Here is a 15,371-nt window from a genome sequence, read left to right as displayed (position 1 = left end):
CTACTGGGAGGAGGGTGAAATTGAGGGAGAGTGGAAGTGAGGAAAAGTAGCAGCTTTACTTAAGGTATATCCACTTATCTAATTCAAGCTAAATTGATTCAATGGTGAGGTGGCTTGTAGAAGGAATTACCCAAATGACATACACTTATGCTACAATTGTCCATGCATTACCAAATATGTTGTGCTTATGGGGGAATATTTGCTACTTAGAGATTTTTTTTTTTAAAGATTTTATTTATTTATTTGACACAGAGAGAGAGATCACAAGTAGGCAGAGAGGCAGGTGTGGGTGGGTGGGAAGCAGGCTCCCTGCTGAGTGAGAGCCCGATGTGGGGCTCGATCCCAGGACCCTGGGATCATGACCTGAGCTGAAGGCAGAGGCTTTAACCCACTGAGCCACCCAGGCGCCCCTACTCAGAGATTTTTTAATTGATTGTTTTATTCATTCTTCTTAGAGGTTTGACCTTAAAAAAACAAAAACAAAAACACATTTCTAGCACATAGCTTCTGAGCCATTCTGTTCTATCACTAAGCAAAGGATGATGGATGGTCACCTTAAAGGCGTGTATTCTCATTTCATCCTAACACAGTATGCATTGGAGGAAACCGGCAGTAAGAAGGTCACATTTAAGTGTCTGTTAGATAAAAAATAATGGGTGACATTAGTTCCACTGAAATGAGAAGCCCCAAGTTGCTGGCTTTCATTTATAAATATACTGATGTGGAAAGTGCCCAGGCCTGCGTTCCAACTAGGAGATAAGCCTTAGGAACGGAAAGATTTAACTCACTTACCTGAATCTCTTCTAGGGCCATTGCTCTTACTACAAAGCCCTTCAGCTGCTGTATTCTCACGAGAGCCAGCCGAAGCCTGTCACTGACCATTGTTGTTTGGCCTAGGATGTTCGGCCAGTAGCGCTGGCATTTTATTTTTTCCCCTTCTACTTCTTGGGTCATCATGGCTATCACTGTGGATTTTTGTTCCCAAATCATCTGCCAGAAATCTCCAACAGTTGTAGGGAGAGGTCCTTGGCAGGCAATGTAAACGAACTCTTCTTTTCCCACGGGTATCTTAATGAAGCTGGCGTTGATATAGCCGCCTTCATCTCCAAGAGGAACTCTTGTGGCATCATCTGTGAATTTCCCACCACAAAACAGAGCTATCTATATCATGCATTTTTTAACAAGAACCTCATAAACAGCGTGAGTCAAAAATTACGAGAAATTCCTCAGAACCATAAATGAAATCATATTTTTTAATGAAGGCATATTTTCAAATTACAGTCAAATCATTTTATATTTACTCATTTTGCTCTTGTTACAAGTACATCTAAGATGTCAACTCAGTGAGTTTCTGACAATTTGATATTATTTACACAGATTTGGTTAATTAAAATTAATAAATCAATTTATACATTTAGAACTTAAGTTCCTAGAGAAACAAACATAACTTTGCTACTTCTTATCCATCCTTTTTTTTTTTTTTTAAGATTTTATTTATTTATTTGACAGAGAGAAATCACAAGTAGACAGAGAGGCAGGCAGAGAAAGAGGAAGGGAAGCAGGCTCCCTGCTGAGCAGAGAGCCCGATGCAGGGCTTGATCCCAGGACCCTGAGATCATGACTTGAGTCGAAGACAGAGGCTTAACCCACTGAGCTACCCAGGCACCCCTTATCCATCCTTATTTTTAATGACGATAATGATGAATTTAATGAATGACAATGTCAGAAGATTACTTCATAAAATAGAAATTAGTATTATAATCAAACTATTCAAATACTTATTACAAATATAATTGGCATAATTACCTCTTGTTCATCTAATTAAATTATATACTTTTAAATTAGCAGCCAAAGTATTAACCCAATAAATAAAAAGGTAACTCACTTTATTCTCCAGGCATACAGGCCCCCGTCTTTGTCTGATTGTAATTTCATAGTCAAAATATAAATTTTCAAACCAGTGAAAACTATATGTAAGCCAACTTGTCCAAGAGAATTAATCAGTATGTACTGTATGTACATCAAAAGTCATTTCTATTTAAAACATTTATAAATTTAACTGGTAATTTCTATTATTATCAAATTATGACTTCAGTAATGTTTCAAAATCCTCCATCAATCGCCCTTCAATTACTTGACTTCTACCTCTGAGTCCATGGAAAAAATCTACTCAGTAGTTTTGGATTTATGGCTTATCTCATCTGACTTTGAGTTTGGCCATTTTGGGGGGGGTGCTGAAATAATTCTTACCTACTTTATGCTGAACCATTATTGATTTCATTTTAAAATGCTAAGATTCAGTTTTCACAGGAAGTTTTCCAAAATAAATTTTGTGTCTTACAACTTGATTGAAAAAATTCAGTTGTATTGTTACTTATTATATGATTTGCCCCTATTCTATTTTAGATTTTTGAATTTATGACTTCCTGGTAAAGATAGGATTGTTGTATCATACATGGTAGAACCCAGTGTGCTGATAAATATAAATATGGCTGATGATTACTGTAAGAAGTTGCTTAAAAAAAAAGTTGCTTGACATTAATATTTTGGCTATATCCCTATATATTAAAAAAATCACATGTTGATTGGTGAAATTAGTAAAATGTGGTAAAAAAAATTCCCTTTTTTCCTCCTAGTATCTGAACAATTCAAACTCTAATGCAACTTGGTAGTACCATTGTTGATACCATTGCAGCCACATGCATGTATAATGTATCATAGAAATTTCTCTGAAGTTAGAATGAGTGGAATAAATAGATGTTGGTGTGACACATGAATTAAGAAACTGCTCATGCTGAAGTGAATTCATGAATGACAATTTTTAAAAAAAAAGTTTAAATTTATTTTTTTTTAAAGAAGGCTCCACACCCAATGTAGGGCTTGAACTCATGACCCTGAGATCCAGAGTCATATAGTCTAGCAACCAAGCCAACTAGGCACCCCTTCCTGTAGAAGCTGATTCATATTTTTTTTTTTAAAGATTTTGTTTATTTATTTGTCAGAGAGACAGCAAGAGAGCACAAGCAAGGGGAGCAGCAGGCAGAGGGAGAAGCAGACTCCCCACTGAGCCAGGAGCCCGATGTGAAACTCGATCCCAGGACTCCAGGATCATGACCTGAGCGGAAAGCAGATGCTTAACTGACCGAGCCACCCAGGTGCCCCAATTCATATATTTAAAAAAAAAAAGATTTTATTTATTTGACAGAGAGAGAGAGAGATCACAAGTAGGCAGAGAGGCAGGCAGAGAGAGAGGGGCAAGCAGGCTCCCTGCTTCCTGAGATCACAACCTGAGCCCGAGCCAAAAGCAGAGGCTTACCCACTGAGCCACCCAGATGCCCCCCAATTCATAGTCTTAAGAAGACCTTAAATTACTGATTTGGGGTGTCTGGGTGGCTTAGTCGGTTAAGAATTGGATTCTTGATTTTGGTTCAGGTCATGATCTCAGAGTTATGAGGTGGAGCTCAGGCTCTGCACTTAGCAGGGAGTCTGCTTGAGATTCTCTCTCTCTCCCGCTCCTTCGGTCTCTTCCCTCTCCTCACACATATGCATGCTCTCTTTCTCAGATAGATAAATAAATATTTAAAAATAATAAAACTACTGATTTGGCATCATTGATTAATTTCTTTTTTTTTTTTATTAAAGATTTTATTTATTTATTTGTCAGAGAGAGAGAGGGAGAGAGAGAGAGCGAGCACAGGCAGAGGCAGAGGGAGAAGCAGGCTCCCCACCAAGCAAGGAGCCCGATGTGGGACTTGATCCCAGGACGCTGGGATCATGACCTGAGCCGAAGGCAGCTGCTTAACCAACTGAGCCACCCAGGCGTCCCATCACTGATTAATTTCTAATACTATGCTGCAAAATCCATGAATGTCTGAATAAGTAGTTTAGATTCTTCTGATTGATTTTTCAGAATATATAGTTTAAAAAGGAATTTACATTGTATATCTAAATGTATTTGTTACTGATATAAATCTCTGAATATGTGTTTGTGTATGTGTGTGCACACTTGTGTTAGAGATAGGGTAAACTAGCACAAAAGTTTCAAATCAGTTCCAATTAGACATATATTTGATTTGAAGCCAAATTAAACTTACAGGGAAGTATATTTTTATATCGATTCTTTCTTCTGTTTTCCTTAGTTTGTCCAATCAGACACTGATCCAAAGGTTTTAATTCTTGAAGATTCTGCAAGAAAAAATGGAAATAAAGTTAAATTTGTTGAGATAAGCAGTAATTCAGTAACAATTGCAAAAGCTTTAAATATGCAGGGTGTAAAATTGGCTACTGATCAGGGCAGACTTTGAGTGTTAAGAAATAGGTATGTTCTGTTAAGATAAGTGAGTCTAAAATCCCAAAACTAATCTGATATACCACTTGTTGAAATATATTGTTGCAAATATCTTTAACATGTAGTCAACTAAATTTGTGAGGCTGCAATTCGTACCTTAATTTTAAATTTCAGTTTAAAGAGATCTATAATTATATTTTAGGAAAAAAAAATAAAAGCAACTTTGGCTTAAAGTAATGAGCTGGAGCAGAATTTCTTGACAATATTGTCTATGGGATCATAGAATAGCCCATGTGGTAGAGTTGTGGTTAGACAGTCCTAGGTTTTTAAAGCCAACTTTCACTTTTCATTCACTCATTAATCCATCCATTTATCTACCATCCACACAAATATATATTAAAAATGCCTACTAGATGCAGGACACTGTAATAAGTGCTAGGAATACAGTGGTGAGAAAGGAGATATGATTCTGGTTCTCCTTGAGCTTACAGACTACTGGGAGAAAGAATCAGTAAAGAAGTAAACAAAAGCTGTGATAAATGCTTTGAAGAAATTAACAAGCTGTATGTTAGAAAAAAAAATAAAGATCTACTTTATAAAGTGTTGTGATGGCAGGTCTTTGGGATGGTGACATTTAAACTTAAGCCTTTAATAAGAAATTGCTGTAAAATGGAGAGGAAGTATTGTGAACTTGTTTCCAAATACATTAATGCGATTTACATTATTTTGAATATTAAATACAAAGCATCTATCACATTCCAGAAGCTCTCAGAAGAAGTTAGCTCCTTTCACTTCAGTGGTTATGAAAAGCTCAGGAAGTGGGCAAAGTAAGCAAATAGTTTGAGGGAGATGAACAAGGTAAACCTCAAAACCACAGTGGTGCTACATTCCTCTTTGGCCTAGTGGTAAATATGGACGTTGCCACAAAGACCACATGAGCAAGGGCTCTAAACCACTGCTGCACTGAATGGAGGGGCATATTTCTGGAGCTATACTAAACTAGAAACTGTTACTAATAAACCATATCAACAGTATTTTAATTATAAATTTTAGTAGATGGTTGGAATTGACACTTGACTTAAAAAAAAGTCTATCTCTACTCTGAGGCAGGAAAGTTAATCTTTGGAGAGATTTATCAAGCTCCAATGTGGTGAAAGAGATCTCTTTAAAACAATACAACTAGGATCCTAATTGGGAGAATTAATTTCCTGCGGATAGAACAAGATGGTGCTCTTAGTTGGAAGTAAAGTTGTAAAGTAATGGACATTTAAAAAATTTCTCCTAATTTTGCATAAAACTTTGTTTGGGAAAGAAATATTGGCAGAAGCCACTTACCTCCAGCTCCTTAGAAGGAATTCCTTGATCTAATAAACCTCTCAATGATCGAATGACTGATTTCAACTTGGTACCAGTGTATTTACCAGAGGGGAGCACTTTGACGATGGGGAGTGCAGCAAGCTCCTCATTTGTCAGAAAGGGATCATCTAACAAGAAGACAATAGTTGATTTTTTAAAAAAAGATTTCATTTACTTATTTATATAGAGAGAAAGCACAAGGATGGGGGGTTGGGGCAGTGGGAGAGAGAGAAGCAGACTCCCAGCTGAGCAGGGAGCCCAACGTGGGGCTTTATCCCAGGACCCTGAGATCATGACCCGAACTGAAGACAGACACTTAACTGACAGAGTCATCCAGGTGCACTGACAGCAGTTGTTTAAAAAAAAAAAAAAAAAAAAAATCCCCTCAAAGTGACTTAGCTAATAAGGGAACTGATTTGAGCCTATTCTCACCTCATCTTTTTACAAAAGCAAGAGTCTTCAGAATTAATAAGGCAAGAGAACAGGCAGGCAGATACCTACAATTAACACAAGAAAATCTTGGCCATATAGCAAGGCCCTTGTACCCAACTTTTAAGGAAACACCTCGCTGACTGCTCAGAAATTCTTAAGGCTCTTGGCTCTCATGTACTTACAGTTTCTAGAAGAGTTTCAAAATATATCTATCTAGTCCTGGTATTGCTTTGCACTTAAATTAGCTTCTAAGCACATTCGGGAAAAGATGAAGGGAGGTGCTTCAGAAATTCCTTATAATGGGACATGCACTAGAAACACGGATGCCTCCTCTCTCTACCCTGGTTTGGTACTCAGTGCCTGTATCCTGGGCATTTGAAAGCTTTTGCAATACAAATTAAAACTGGGGGGTCTCCAGGAGCTTATCAAATGAGTGATATCAGTGTCTTGGAAGAAGTATGTATCTAATTTACGACCTGCTCTATGGAAGCTGCTTATACCAGAAGGCAACTATTATCCTGGAAAAAAGCAGGAGAGAGTTCTTGCTATAGTCTTGCAGCTGCAAGTATAGCTTCCTGATGATGCAGCTACTAGGTAGGCAACAATAACACTGGCTCTGTGGGGTATACAGAGCTGTACAAGATACTTCGAGAAGCTGAACATCTGGTGGGGTGAAGGCTACCTGTAAATACAGAGTCCACTTACAAAAAATAACTCTAAACTTTTACAGAACAAAGTGTAAAGGCAACAGGAGCCCAAAGGCTGGAGATGAGCGTGGGCTACAGGATTTGACAAGAGCATCATCGCTGATACCAACAGTTTACTTAAATCGAGAAAGTGTTAATTCAACTTTAATTTCCTTTAACAACTAAGACTTCAGATTATGAACCATGTCTTTCATTGCATTAGTATAACATTGCCTTTATAAAAAAAGAAATGATATACTAGATAGAGCCTCATTTCTCCACTGCCTCAGTTATAAAATAAAAGAGGCAGTACTAGGACAGAGCAAATGACTCTTAGTTTTAAAAAATGAGGTTGAGATGCAAGGGTATTAATTTCCTATTTTTGAGCTATTCTACCTATTTTATTATAAACAAAATGCGTTTCTCGACTCTTGTCCAGAATGGCAAAATTGTGTGACTTTGTGTTTCTATTTACATGTTTATTTGTGTGTTTTACTTTAAGCCACTGAGAGTTTTAGCCTACACCTGTGCAAATATCTAGTTATAAAACTGAATGTTGATGTCTGTGTGATTTTACTTTATGTATGGAACCAAATAATGTACACATACAGTGAAATAACACATCCATATAGTCTGAAAACTAATTTTTGAGTGCTTTTTTTGATCTATTATTTTTTTTATTTTTCTTTAAAACATTTTTAAATTTTATTTTAATAAACATATAATGTATTTTTATCCCCAGGGGTACAGGGATCTATTTTTTTTTAACTTAAAAAAATTTTTTTATAAACATATCATGTATTATTAGCCCCAGGGGTACAAGTCTGTGAATCGCCAAGTTTACACACTTCACAGCACTCACCATAGCACATACCCTCCCTAATGTCCATAACCCAACCACCCTCTCCCAGTCTATTATTTTTGATGAGAAAATAACTCAGAAAATTCTTGCCTTTATCGGAATCTTCATGGTTTGTTGTTTCTATTGGCAATTCATCACTTCCCCATGTTATCTCGTCGTCATCATCAGGCTTCCTCTCTTGTGACTTTTGAATCAAGCTATGACAACAAAACACAGTGGTAATATTTTATTCAGTTTTGTCCCTGAAATAAATTTAAATATTATGTCTTTGATCCCCTTGTTTCCTCTACAATTTCATAATATTTAAAAATAGATCATCTGATTAAAAAAACCCAAGTCCATAATTCCTAAAATTCATTGGTCAGTGGAAATTAAACTCAAGTACAGAATTGTTTAATATAGTCTAAAATTAATCCTCAAACAAAACCTGTCTTTGAACCTTAGATTGAAGGAGTCCTCTCTGGGATAGAGAGTGGTTGGTTTCCGCCCTTCAGCATGGATAACCCATTATAATTGTGTGAGAATAGCTCATCTTTTTTTTTTTTTTTTTTCTTTTTAAGTAGGCTCAATGCCCAGCGTGGACCCCAATGTGGGGCTTGAACTCACTACCCTGAGATCAAGACCTGAGCTGAAATCAAGAGTTGGATACTTAACTGACTGAGCCACCCAGGCAACCCTCTCTTGTCATTTTAAAAAAAAAAATATTTTATTTATTTATTTGACAGAGATCACAAGTAGGCAGAGAGGCAGGCAGAGAGAGAGGAGGAAGCAGGCTCCCCGTGGAGCAGAGAGCCTGATGTGGGGCTTGATCCCAGGACCCTGGGATCATGACCTGAGCCGAAGGCAGAGGCTTAAGCACCCCTTGTATAACTTTTTTAAAACACTAAACAATGTATTGGGACAAATCCTCCTTTGTATTAGAAACTGTTTTCAACAAGAGACAAAATTTTGGGATTTTAAAATGTTTCTTATCTTATTTGGCTTTATTTTAATCCTTTTAGAAGATAATCACTATCATCATTGTTGGCACATTCCCTTTTAGACCTTTCTTTCAGTTTTCCCATGGTCAAGGATATACTTATTTTTTGGAGGCATGTTTTACTAAACACCCTATCACATGTCAGTAGAACCTCTTTGTAGCTGTATTTTAAGAATAATCTTAATATTCAAGCATAGGTCCATAATTTAGTCAAATATTCTCCTTTCATTGGAAAATAATAAATTAATTTCAAAAGCAACATCTAAATGAAAATCTTCATGGCATTTCTTTCTTTCTTTCTTTGACAGACAGAGATCACAAGTAGGCAGAGAGGCAGGCAGAGGGGGTGGGGGAAGCAGGCTCCCTGCTGAGCAGAGAGCCCGATGCAGGGCTCGATCCCAGGACTCTGAGATCATGACCTGAGCCAAAGGCAGAGGCTTTAACCCACTGAGCCACCAAGGTGCCCCCTTCATGGCACTTCTAAAAAGGAATGGAATCGTTATACTTTAAAAGATTATTTTCTTACCTTTCACTTTTTACTTTTTCTTCACCATATTCTTCACAGCCGTTCATTTTGACAGACTGAAATAAAGAGAAATTAAAAATCCCTTCAGCCCATTGTTAAAAAAAATCAATCTCACAATGTTCAATTTTTTCCTGTTAATTATTTCCTGTATTTACTGTTATGTCCATCCTCCTGTAACAAAGACACGTATGATGTTCAATTAAAGTCAAACTGTGGCTAAGGCATCTTCAGTGACCCAAGAGTTTTTGCTGGTTCCACCTATTCACCTTCACACTCATCTTGGCTTTTCATTTCTTATGTAAGGGTATTAACAGCATAGAGGTTAAGGAGAAAGCAAGATGAAAAGCTAAAGTATGATTACTTAGATATGCATATTCGGTACATACTTTTACATGACTTCATAAAAAAAAAGAATTTATTTATTTGAGAGAGAAAGAGGGAGAGAGAAAAGAAAGATAGAGAGACTCAGACTCCCTGCTGAGCAGGGAGCCGATGCGGGGCTCCATCCCAGGACCCTGAGATCATGACCTGGACGGAAGGTAGACACTTAACCAGCTGAGCCACCCAGGCGCCCTACACTACTTCAGTATTAAAATCTGAAAATGGGCTCTTCAGAAATGTCTTAGTAATTTTCAATGTATTAAATTATTTTTCCCTTTTATTATTAAAGTGAGGAGTCTCTCCATGGAGAACATTGATCAATCAGCATGTATTCTAACGGAGTATGGTGTCTCAGAGACCCAAATACTGCAGGAGCAATTTGCTACAACTAGAAGAATATGCTAAATTTCATTATTACATGGTTAATAAATCTTACATTTCAATCTTTTTAAAAAATATTTTTTAAAGATTCCATTTATTTATTTGACAGAGACAGACAAAGCGGGAGAGAGAACACACGCAGGGGAAGTGGGAGACGGAGAAGCAGGCTTCTTGCTAAGCAGGGAGCCCGACATGGGGCTCGATTCCAGGACTCTGGGATCAGGACCTGAGCTGAAGTCAGATGCCTAACAACTGAGCCACCCAGGGGCCCCCATTTCAATCTTTAGTAGGACAAATTACCTTAACAATTATTTTTACAAATGCCTGTATGGTCGCTATTATTCCCTTGTTCTTTAAAACACCCTGTGAGGGGTGCCTGGGTGGCTCAGTGGGTAGAGCCTCTGTCTTTAGCTCAAGTCATGATCTCAGGGTCTTGGGATCGAGCCCCTCATTGGGCTCTCTGCTCAGCAGGGAGCCTGCTTCTGGCTCTCTGCCTACTTGTGATCTCTCTCTCTCTCTGTCAAATAAATAAATAACATCTTTAAAAAGAAATAAATAAAACACTCTGAATCCCATATAAACATTTATCAGGACATGTTTTTATTATAGTTTAAAAAAAAATTACACTTACTTATTTACATGTGTACAACTCCCAAGTTGACTACTAGACCATACAAGCAAATTTAGGATGGAAACCCTGACATACCTTCTTTTTTTTTTTTTTTAAAGATTTTATTTATTTATTTGACAGACAGAGATCACAAGTAAGCAGGGAGGCAGGCAGAGAGAGAGGAGGAAGCAGGCTCCCTGCTCGGCAGGGAGCCTGATGCAGGGCTTGATCTCAGGACCCTGAGATCATGACCTGAGCCGAAGGCAGAGGCTTAACCCACTGAGCCACCCAGGTGCCCCCTGACATACCTTCTTACCCTGTTACCCCAGCTTAATCAGAGTCAAACAAGTCCAGTAATAGCTAAATGAATAGTTTTGAAAGTTTACTTGATAATTTACACTATGTATATGACTGGCATTCATTCCTTCATTCATAAATAAGACTCAGACATGGGACTTAAGTATTTCATTAAGAAGTAGTCAAGTAGGGACGCCTGGGTGGCTCAGTTGATTAAGCGGCTGCCTTCGGCTCAGGTCATGATCCCAGCGTCCTGGGATCGAGTCCCACATCGGGCTCCTTGCTCCACAAGGAGCCTGCTTCTCCCTCTGCCACTCTGTCTGCCTGTGCTCAGTCACTCTCTCTCTCTGACAAATAAATTAAAAAAAAAAAAAAAAAAAAAGACTTTAGAAGTAGTCAAGTATATGGGGCACCTGGGTGGCTCAGTGGGTTAAGGCCTCTGCCTTCGGCTCGGGTCATGGTCCCAGGGTCCTGGGATTGAGCCCTGCGTCGGGCTCTCTGCTCGGCGGGGAGTCTACTTCCTCCTCTCTGCCTGCTTTTCTGCCTACTTGTGATCTCTCTCTCTGTGTCAAATAAATAAATAAATAAATAAATCTTTAAAAAAAAAAAAAAAGAAGTAGTCAAGTATAGAGTGACAAATTACAGTTGAGTGACAAATAACTGTGGGTTATACTACACTCTTCATAATACAATGATTAGTAACTTAACTTTTGGCCCATAGGGTTAAAACCCTAAAACTTTCCGGGTTGTACATATAATCTATTTATTCCACTACTGGGTATTTACTTAAAAAAATGAAAACATGAATTTGAAAAGAAGTACCCCTATGTTTATGGCAGGTTTTTTTTTTTTTTAAGTAAGCTTTACACCCAAAATGGGGCTTGAACTCACAATCCCGAGATCAAGAGTCTCATGTTCCATCATCTGAGCCAGTCAGTGCCCCTACTGCAGCATTATTTACAATAGCCAAGATATGGAAGCAACCCAAGTATCCACCGATAGAGGAATAAAAAAGATGAGATCTTGGCATTTGTGACAACATGGATAGACCAACAGGGTATCATGTTAAGTGAAATAAGACAAAGACAAATACCATATGATTTCACTGAGATGTGGAATCTAAAAAATAAATGAACAAACAAATAACAGAAAGAGACTCATAAATACAGAGAAGAAACTGGTGGTTGCCAGAGTGGACAGGGGTGGGAGTATGGGCAAAACAGGTGAAGGAGATTAAGAGCTACAAACTTTTAGTTATAAAATAAGTAAGTCATGAAGATGAAAAGTACAGCACTGGAAATGGAGTCAGTAATACTGTAATAACTTTGTATGGTTACAGGTGATAAATTACACTTAATGGGGTAAGCACTGAATAATGTATACAATTGTTAAATCACTATGTCGTATAACTAAAATGACTGTAACATTATATTTCAACTATATTTCAATAAAAAAACTAAAAAAAAAACAACCCAAAAGCTTCCAGCGTTGTAGAATACACTGTTAAGAACTGATGCAGTTGTGGGGCGCCTGGGTGGCTCAGTGGATTAAAGCCTCTGCCTTCAGCTCAGGTCATGATCCCAGGGTCCTGGGGTCGAGCCCCACATCGGGCTCTCTGCTCACCAGGGGAGCCTGCTTCCCTCTCTCTCTGCCTGCCTCTCTGACTACTTGTGATCTCTGTCTGTCAAATAAACAAATAAAATCTTAACAAAAAAAAAAAACAACTGATGCAGTTGGGGCGCCTGGGTGGCTCAGTGGGTTAAAGCCTCTGCCTTTGGCTCAGGTCATGATCCCAGAGTCCTGGGATCGAGCCCCGCATTGGGGGGGGGGTCTCTGCTCAGCAGGGAGCCTGCTTCCCCCTCTCTCTCTGCCTACTTGTGATCTCTGTCAAATAAATAAATAAATAAATCTTAAAAAAAAAAAAAAAAGAACTGATGCAGTAAATAATCTGCAATTCGTTTACAGTGATCCCGAAGAGATGCACTTATGAAAAACTGAATATTTTCAGAAGTTGTAAGAAACTTAAAATTAGGGCTCCTGGGTGGCTCAGTGGGTTAAAGCCTCTGTCTTCGACTCGGGTCATGATCTCAGAGTCCTGGGATTGAGCCCCACATCAGACTCTCTGCTCAGCAGGGAGCTTGCTTCCCTCCCCCCCCCACCCCAACTCTCTGCCTGCCTCTCTGCCTGCTTGTGATCTCTCTCTCTGTCAAATAAATAAATAAAATCTTAAAAAAAAAAAAAAGAAACTTAAAATTACTCCAATACAGGCACTATTCTAGAATTATAAGATGAAACAGAAAACTCTTCCAGAATATTGGCTTAGTCTTCCTTTCAGCTATGGAGGTTAGTCTTATTTGTCTTTTTTGAATTTGTCTGCTTATGAATATAAATTCCACAGTGATTTTAACACATTTAGAGTTTGGTACAAATGAAACTTCATGTTTTTATCTCAGTACTTTGTTTCCTCCTTTCTTGAATTTGTTTTTTTTACTTTCTTTGTTTTGCTTACTCTTAGTTAAAATCTCTTCTGAAGCAGAAGTTTCATATATTCAAGTGTCAATTTATTAATTTTAAGGATGGACTGACCCAAAATATTTGGTCTTAAACATCTTGAATTCTCAAGGTGCAAATTTGTGGGATTTATCTGTACTTTGGTGGTAGAGCAACTATATGATATGAACGTTAATTAAGTAATTAATTAACTAAAGCTTTATTTATTTGAGAGAGAGAGCATGAGTTCTCTCATGGAAGGGAGGAACAAAGGGAAAGGGAGAAGCAGACTCCTCACTGGGCAGGGAGCTCAATGTAGGGCCTTAATCTTAGGACCCTGAATTCATGACCTGAGCTGAAGGCAGACCTTTAATTGCATGAGCCACCCAGATGCCCCTGAACTTTAATTTTTAGATTTGTACTGGATAGTTTTACATACTAATTTCTTCCAAGTGAAATTTAATATCATTTTATTTCAGTATTTTGTTTCCTCCTTTCTTGAATTTGTTTTTTTACTTTCTTACTTTTTTTACTTTTTTACACTCTGCTTCTCATTAAAAAAAAGTTGAAAGATTTTTATGGGATAGTATTTAATTTATGGGTAAATCTAGGGAGAATTTAAACTTTAGGTAAAAAGAATAGAAATATTTAATATTTCTTTTGCTTCTTTGCAGAGCTTTAAGGTATTTATAATATAGGTCTTACACATTTTGGGTTGAATTTATGCTTCATAGTTTTTTTTGTTTTTAACTACTGTGAATGAAATTTTATTTAATTACATATTTTATAACTGGTTAAAGCAAAGACTTTGTTATGGTCTGAATTGTGATTCCCCCAGAATTCAGAGGTTGAAGCCCTACTCCCAATGTGACAATGTTTGGAGATAGGGTCTTTATGGTGGTAATTAAGGCTAAATGAGGTCATAAGGATGGGGCACCAATCCAACAGAACTGATGCCCTTGTAAGAAAAGGAAGAAATACCAGGAGTGCACAAACACAGAGGCCATGTGAGGACATAATGAAAAGCTGGCCATCTGCAAGCCAAGGAGAGAGGTCTCATCAGAAACCAACCCTGCTGGCACATTGATCCTGGACTTCCGTCTCCAAAATTGTGAGAAAATGAATTTCTGTACTTTAAGCCACCCAGTTGGTGGTATTTTGCGATGGCAGTCCAAGCACATGACCACAGGCTGCAAACTCAAATGTCTATGGGAACAAGACAGATAAATATAAACCTGTGAATGCCAGGGTCAGGGCAGGGGGTGAGCAGTGCTGGGAAATTGGAAACGGAGAGGCAGGGGAGGCAGAGGGAAGGCCTCAGCAGAGAAAGCAAGCTTTCAGTAGGGAGATACATAATTCTAACAAGATACAGCATCCTAGAGTGTTTATCTAGGTATTATCCTTACCTCTGTAAAATCTTCAGGTAACGGTGAACCGTCACAGTCTGTGTCTTCTGCTCTCTCTTCAGATAACTTCCCATTGGTTTTCAAAGAACCTGGGAGAGAAATAAATGGACCAAAAAGAATTAAAATGCTCCCCAGAGGCCTTTTTGTATTCCTTAGTATACCGACTTCTTCCCTCTGGTTCATCTACCTGGAACACAGGCTTCTCCTGCTGCGTTATTTTGGTTTAAAAGATTCTGGGCTTCCTCATCCACAACATCCAGCAGAGACTGAATGACTTCAGCTTCTTGAGGATCATCATAGATATCATCTTCTGGTACATTAGATTCTTGGAAAACAGGAATTCACATGAGATTTTACTATAAAAATACTGACATGAGAAAGAGACACTGTGTCAAATCAAGGATAGTACGTCTTTCGGATTTTAAGCCTCGCCTTTGAAAAGCAGCCAGGACGGGAAAAGCAGTTTACACTCGTGGAACCTAGTCATTTTAGTCCCAGCACGACTCTGGCTGCCATGACGAAAGACCACACAAATACAACTTAAAAAGAATAAACCAAAATCTATGTCTGTGAAGCAATAACTTAATGCTTATTTTCCTAAATTAATCCCAAATTATTAATTTATGAAAGTAACTCAACTAAGGACGTTATGTTACAAAGATTAAGGATATACAAGA

The 15,371-nt window shown here is 38.0% G+C and overlaps 1 protein-coding gene across 1 annotated transcript in view; it reads right to left on the bottom strand.

Annotated features, from left to right (window-relative positions):
* Positions 1-15,371, bottom strand: part of PTPN13 (protein tyrosine phosphatase non-receptor type 13) — a 195,723-nt gene that overhangs the window by 7,181 nt on the left and 173,171 nt on the right. The window contains exons 39-45 of the mRNA XM_080797716.1: positions 14,882-15,019; positions 14,695-14,783; positions 9,130-9,185; positions 7,715-7,821; positions 5,624-5,772; positions 4,095-4,185; positions 793-1,130 (exon numbers count right to left, since the gene is read on the bottom strand). Coding sequence (XP_080653842.1) covers positions 793-1,130; positions 4,095-4,185; positions 5,624-5,772; positions 7,715-7,821; positions 9,130-9,185; positions 14,695-14,783; positions 14,882-15,019 — 968 coding nt within the window. The remainder of the gene's footprint in view (positions 1-792; positions 1,131-4,094; positions 4,186-5,623; positions 5,773-7,714; positions 7,822-9,129; positions 9,186-14,694; positions 14,784-14,881; positions 15,020-15,371) is intronic.

This window comes from Martes martes (genome assembly GCF_963455335.1).
Source record: "Martes martes genome assembly, chromosome: 2".
Taxonomy (NCBI): Eukaryota; Metazoa; Chordata; class Mammalia; order Carnivora; family Mustelidae; genus Martes; species Martes martes.
The sequence above is the reverse complement of the archived record's forward strand: the minus strand, read 5'-3'. Positions and strand labels throughout refer to the sequence as shown.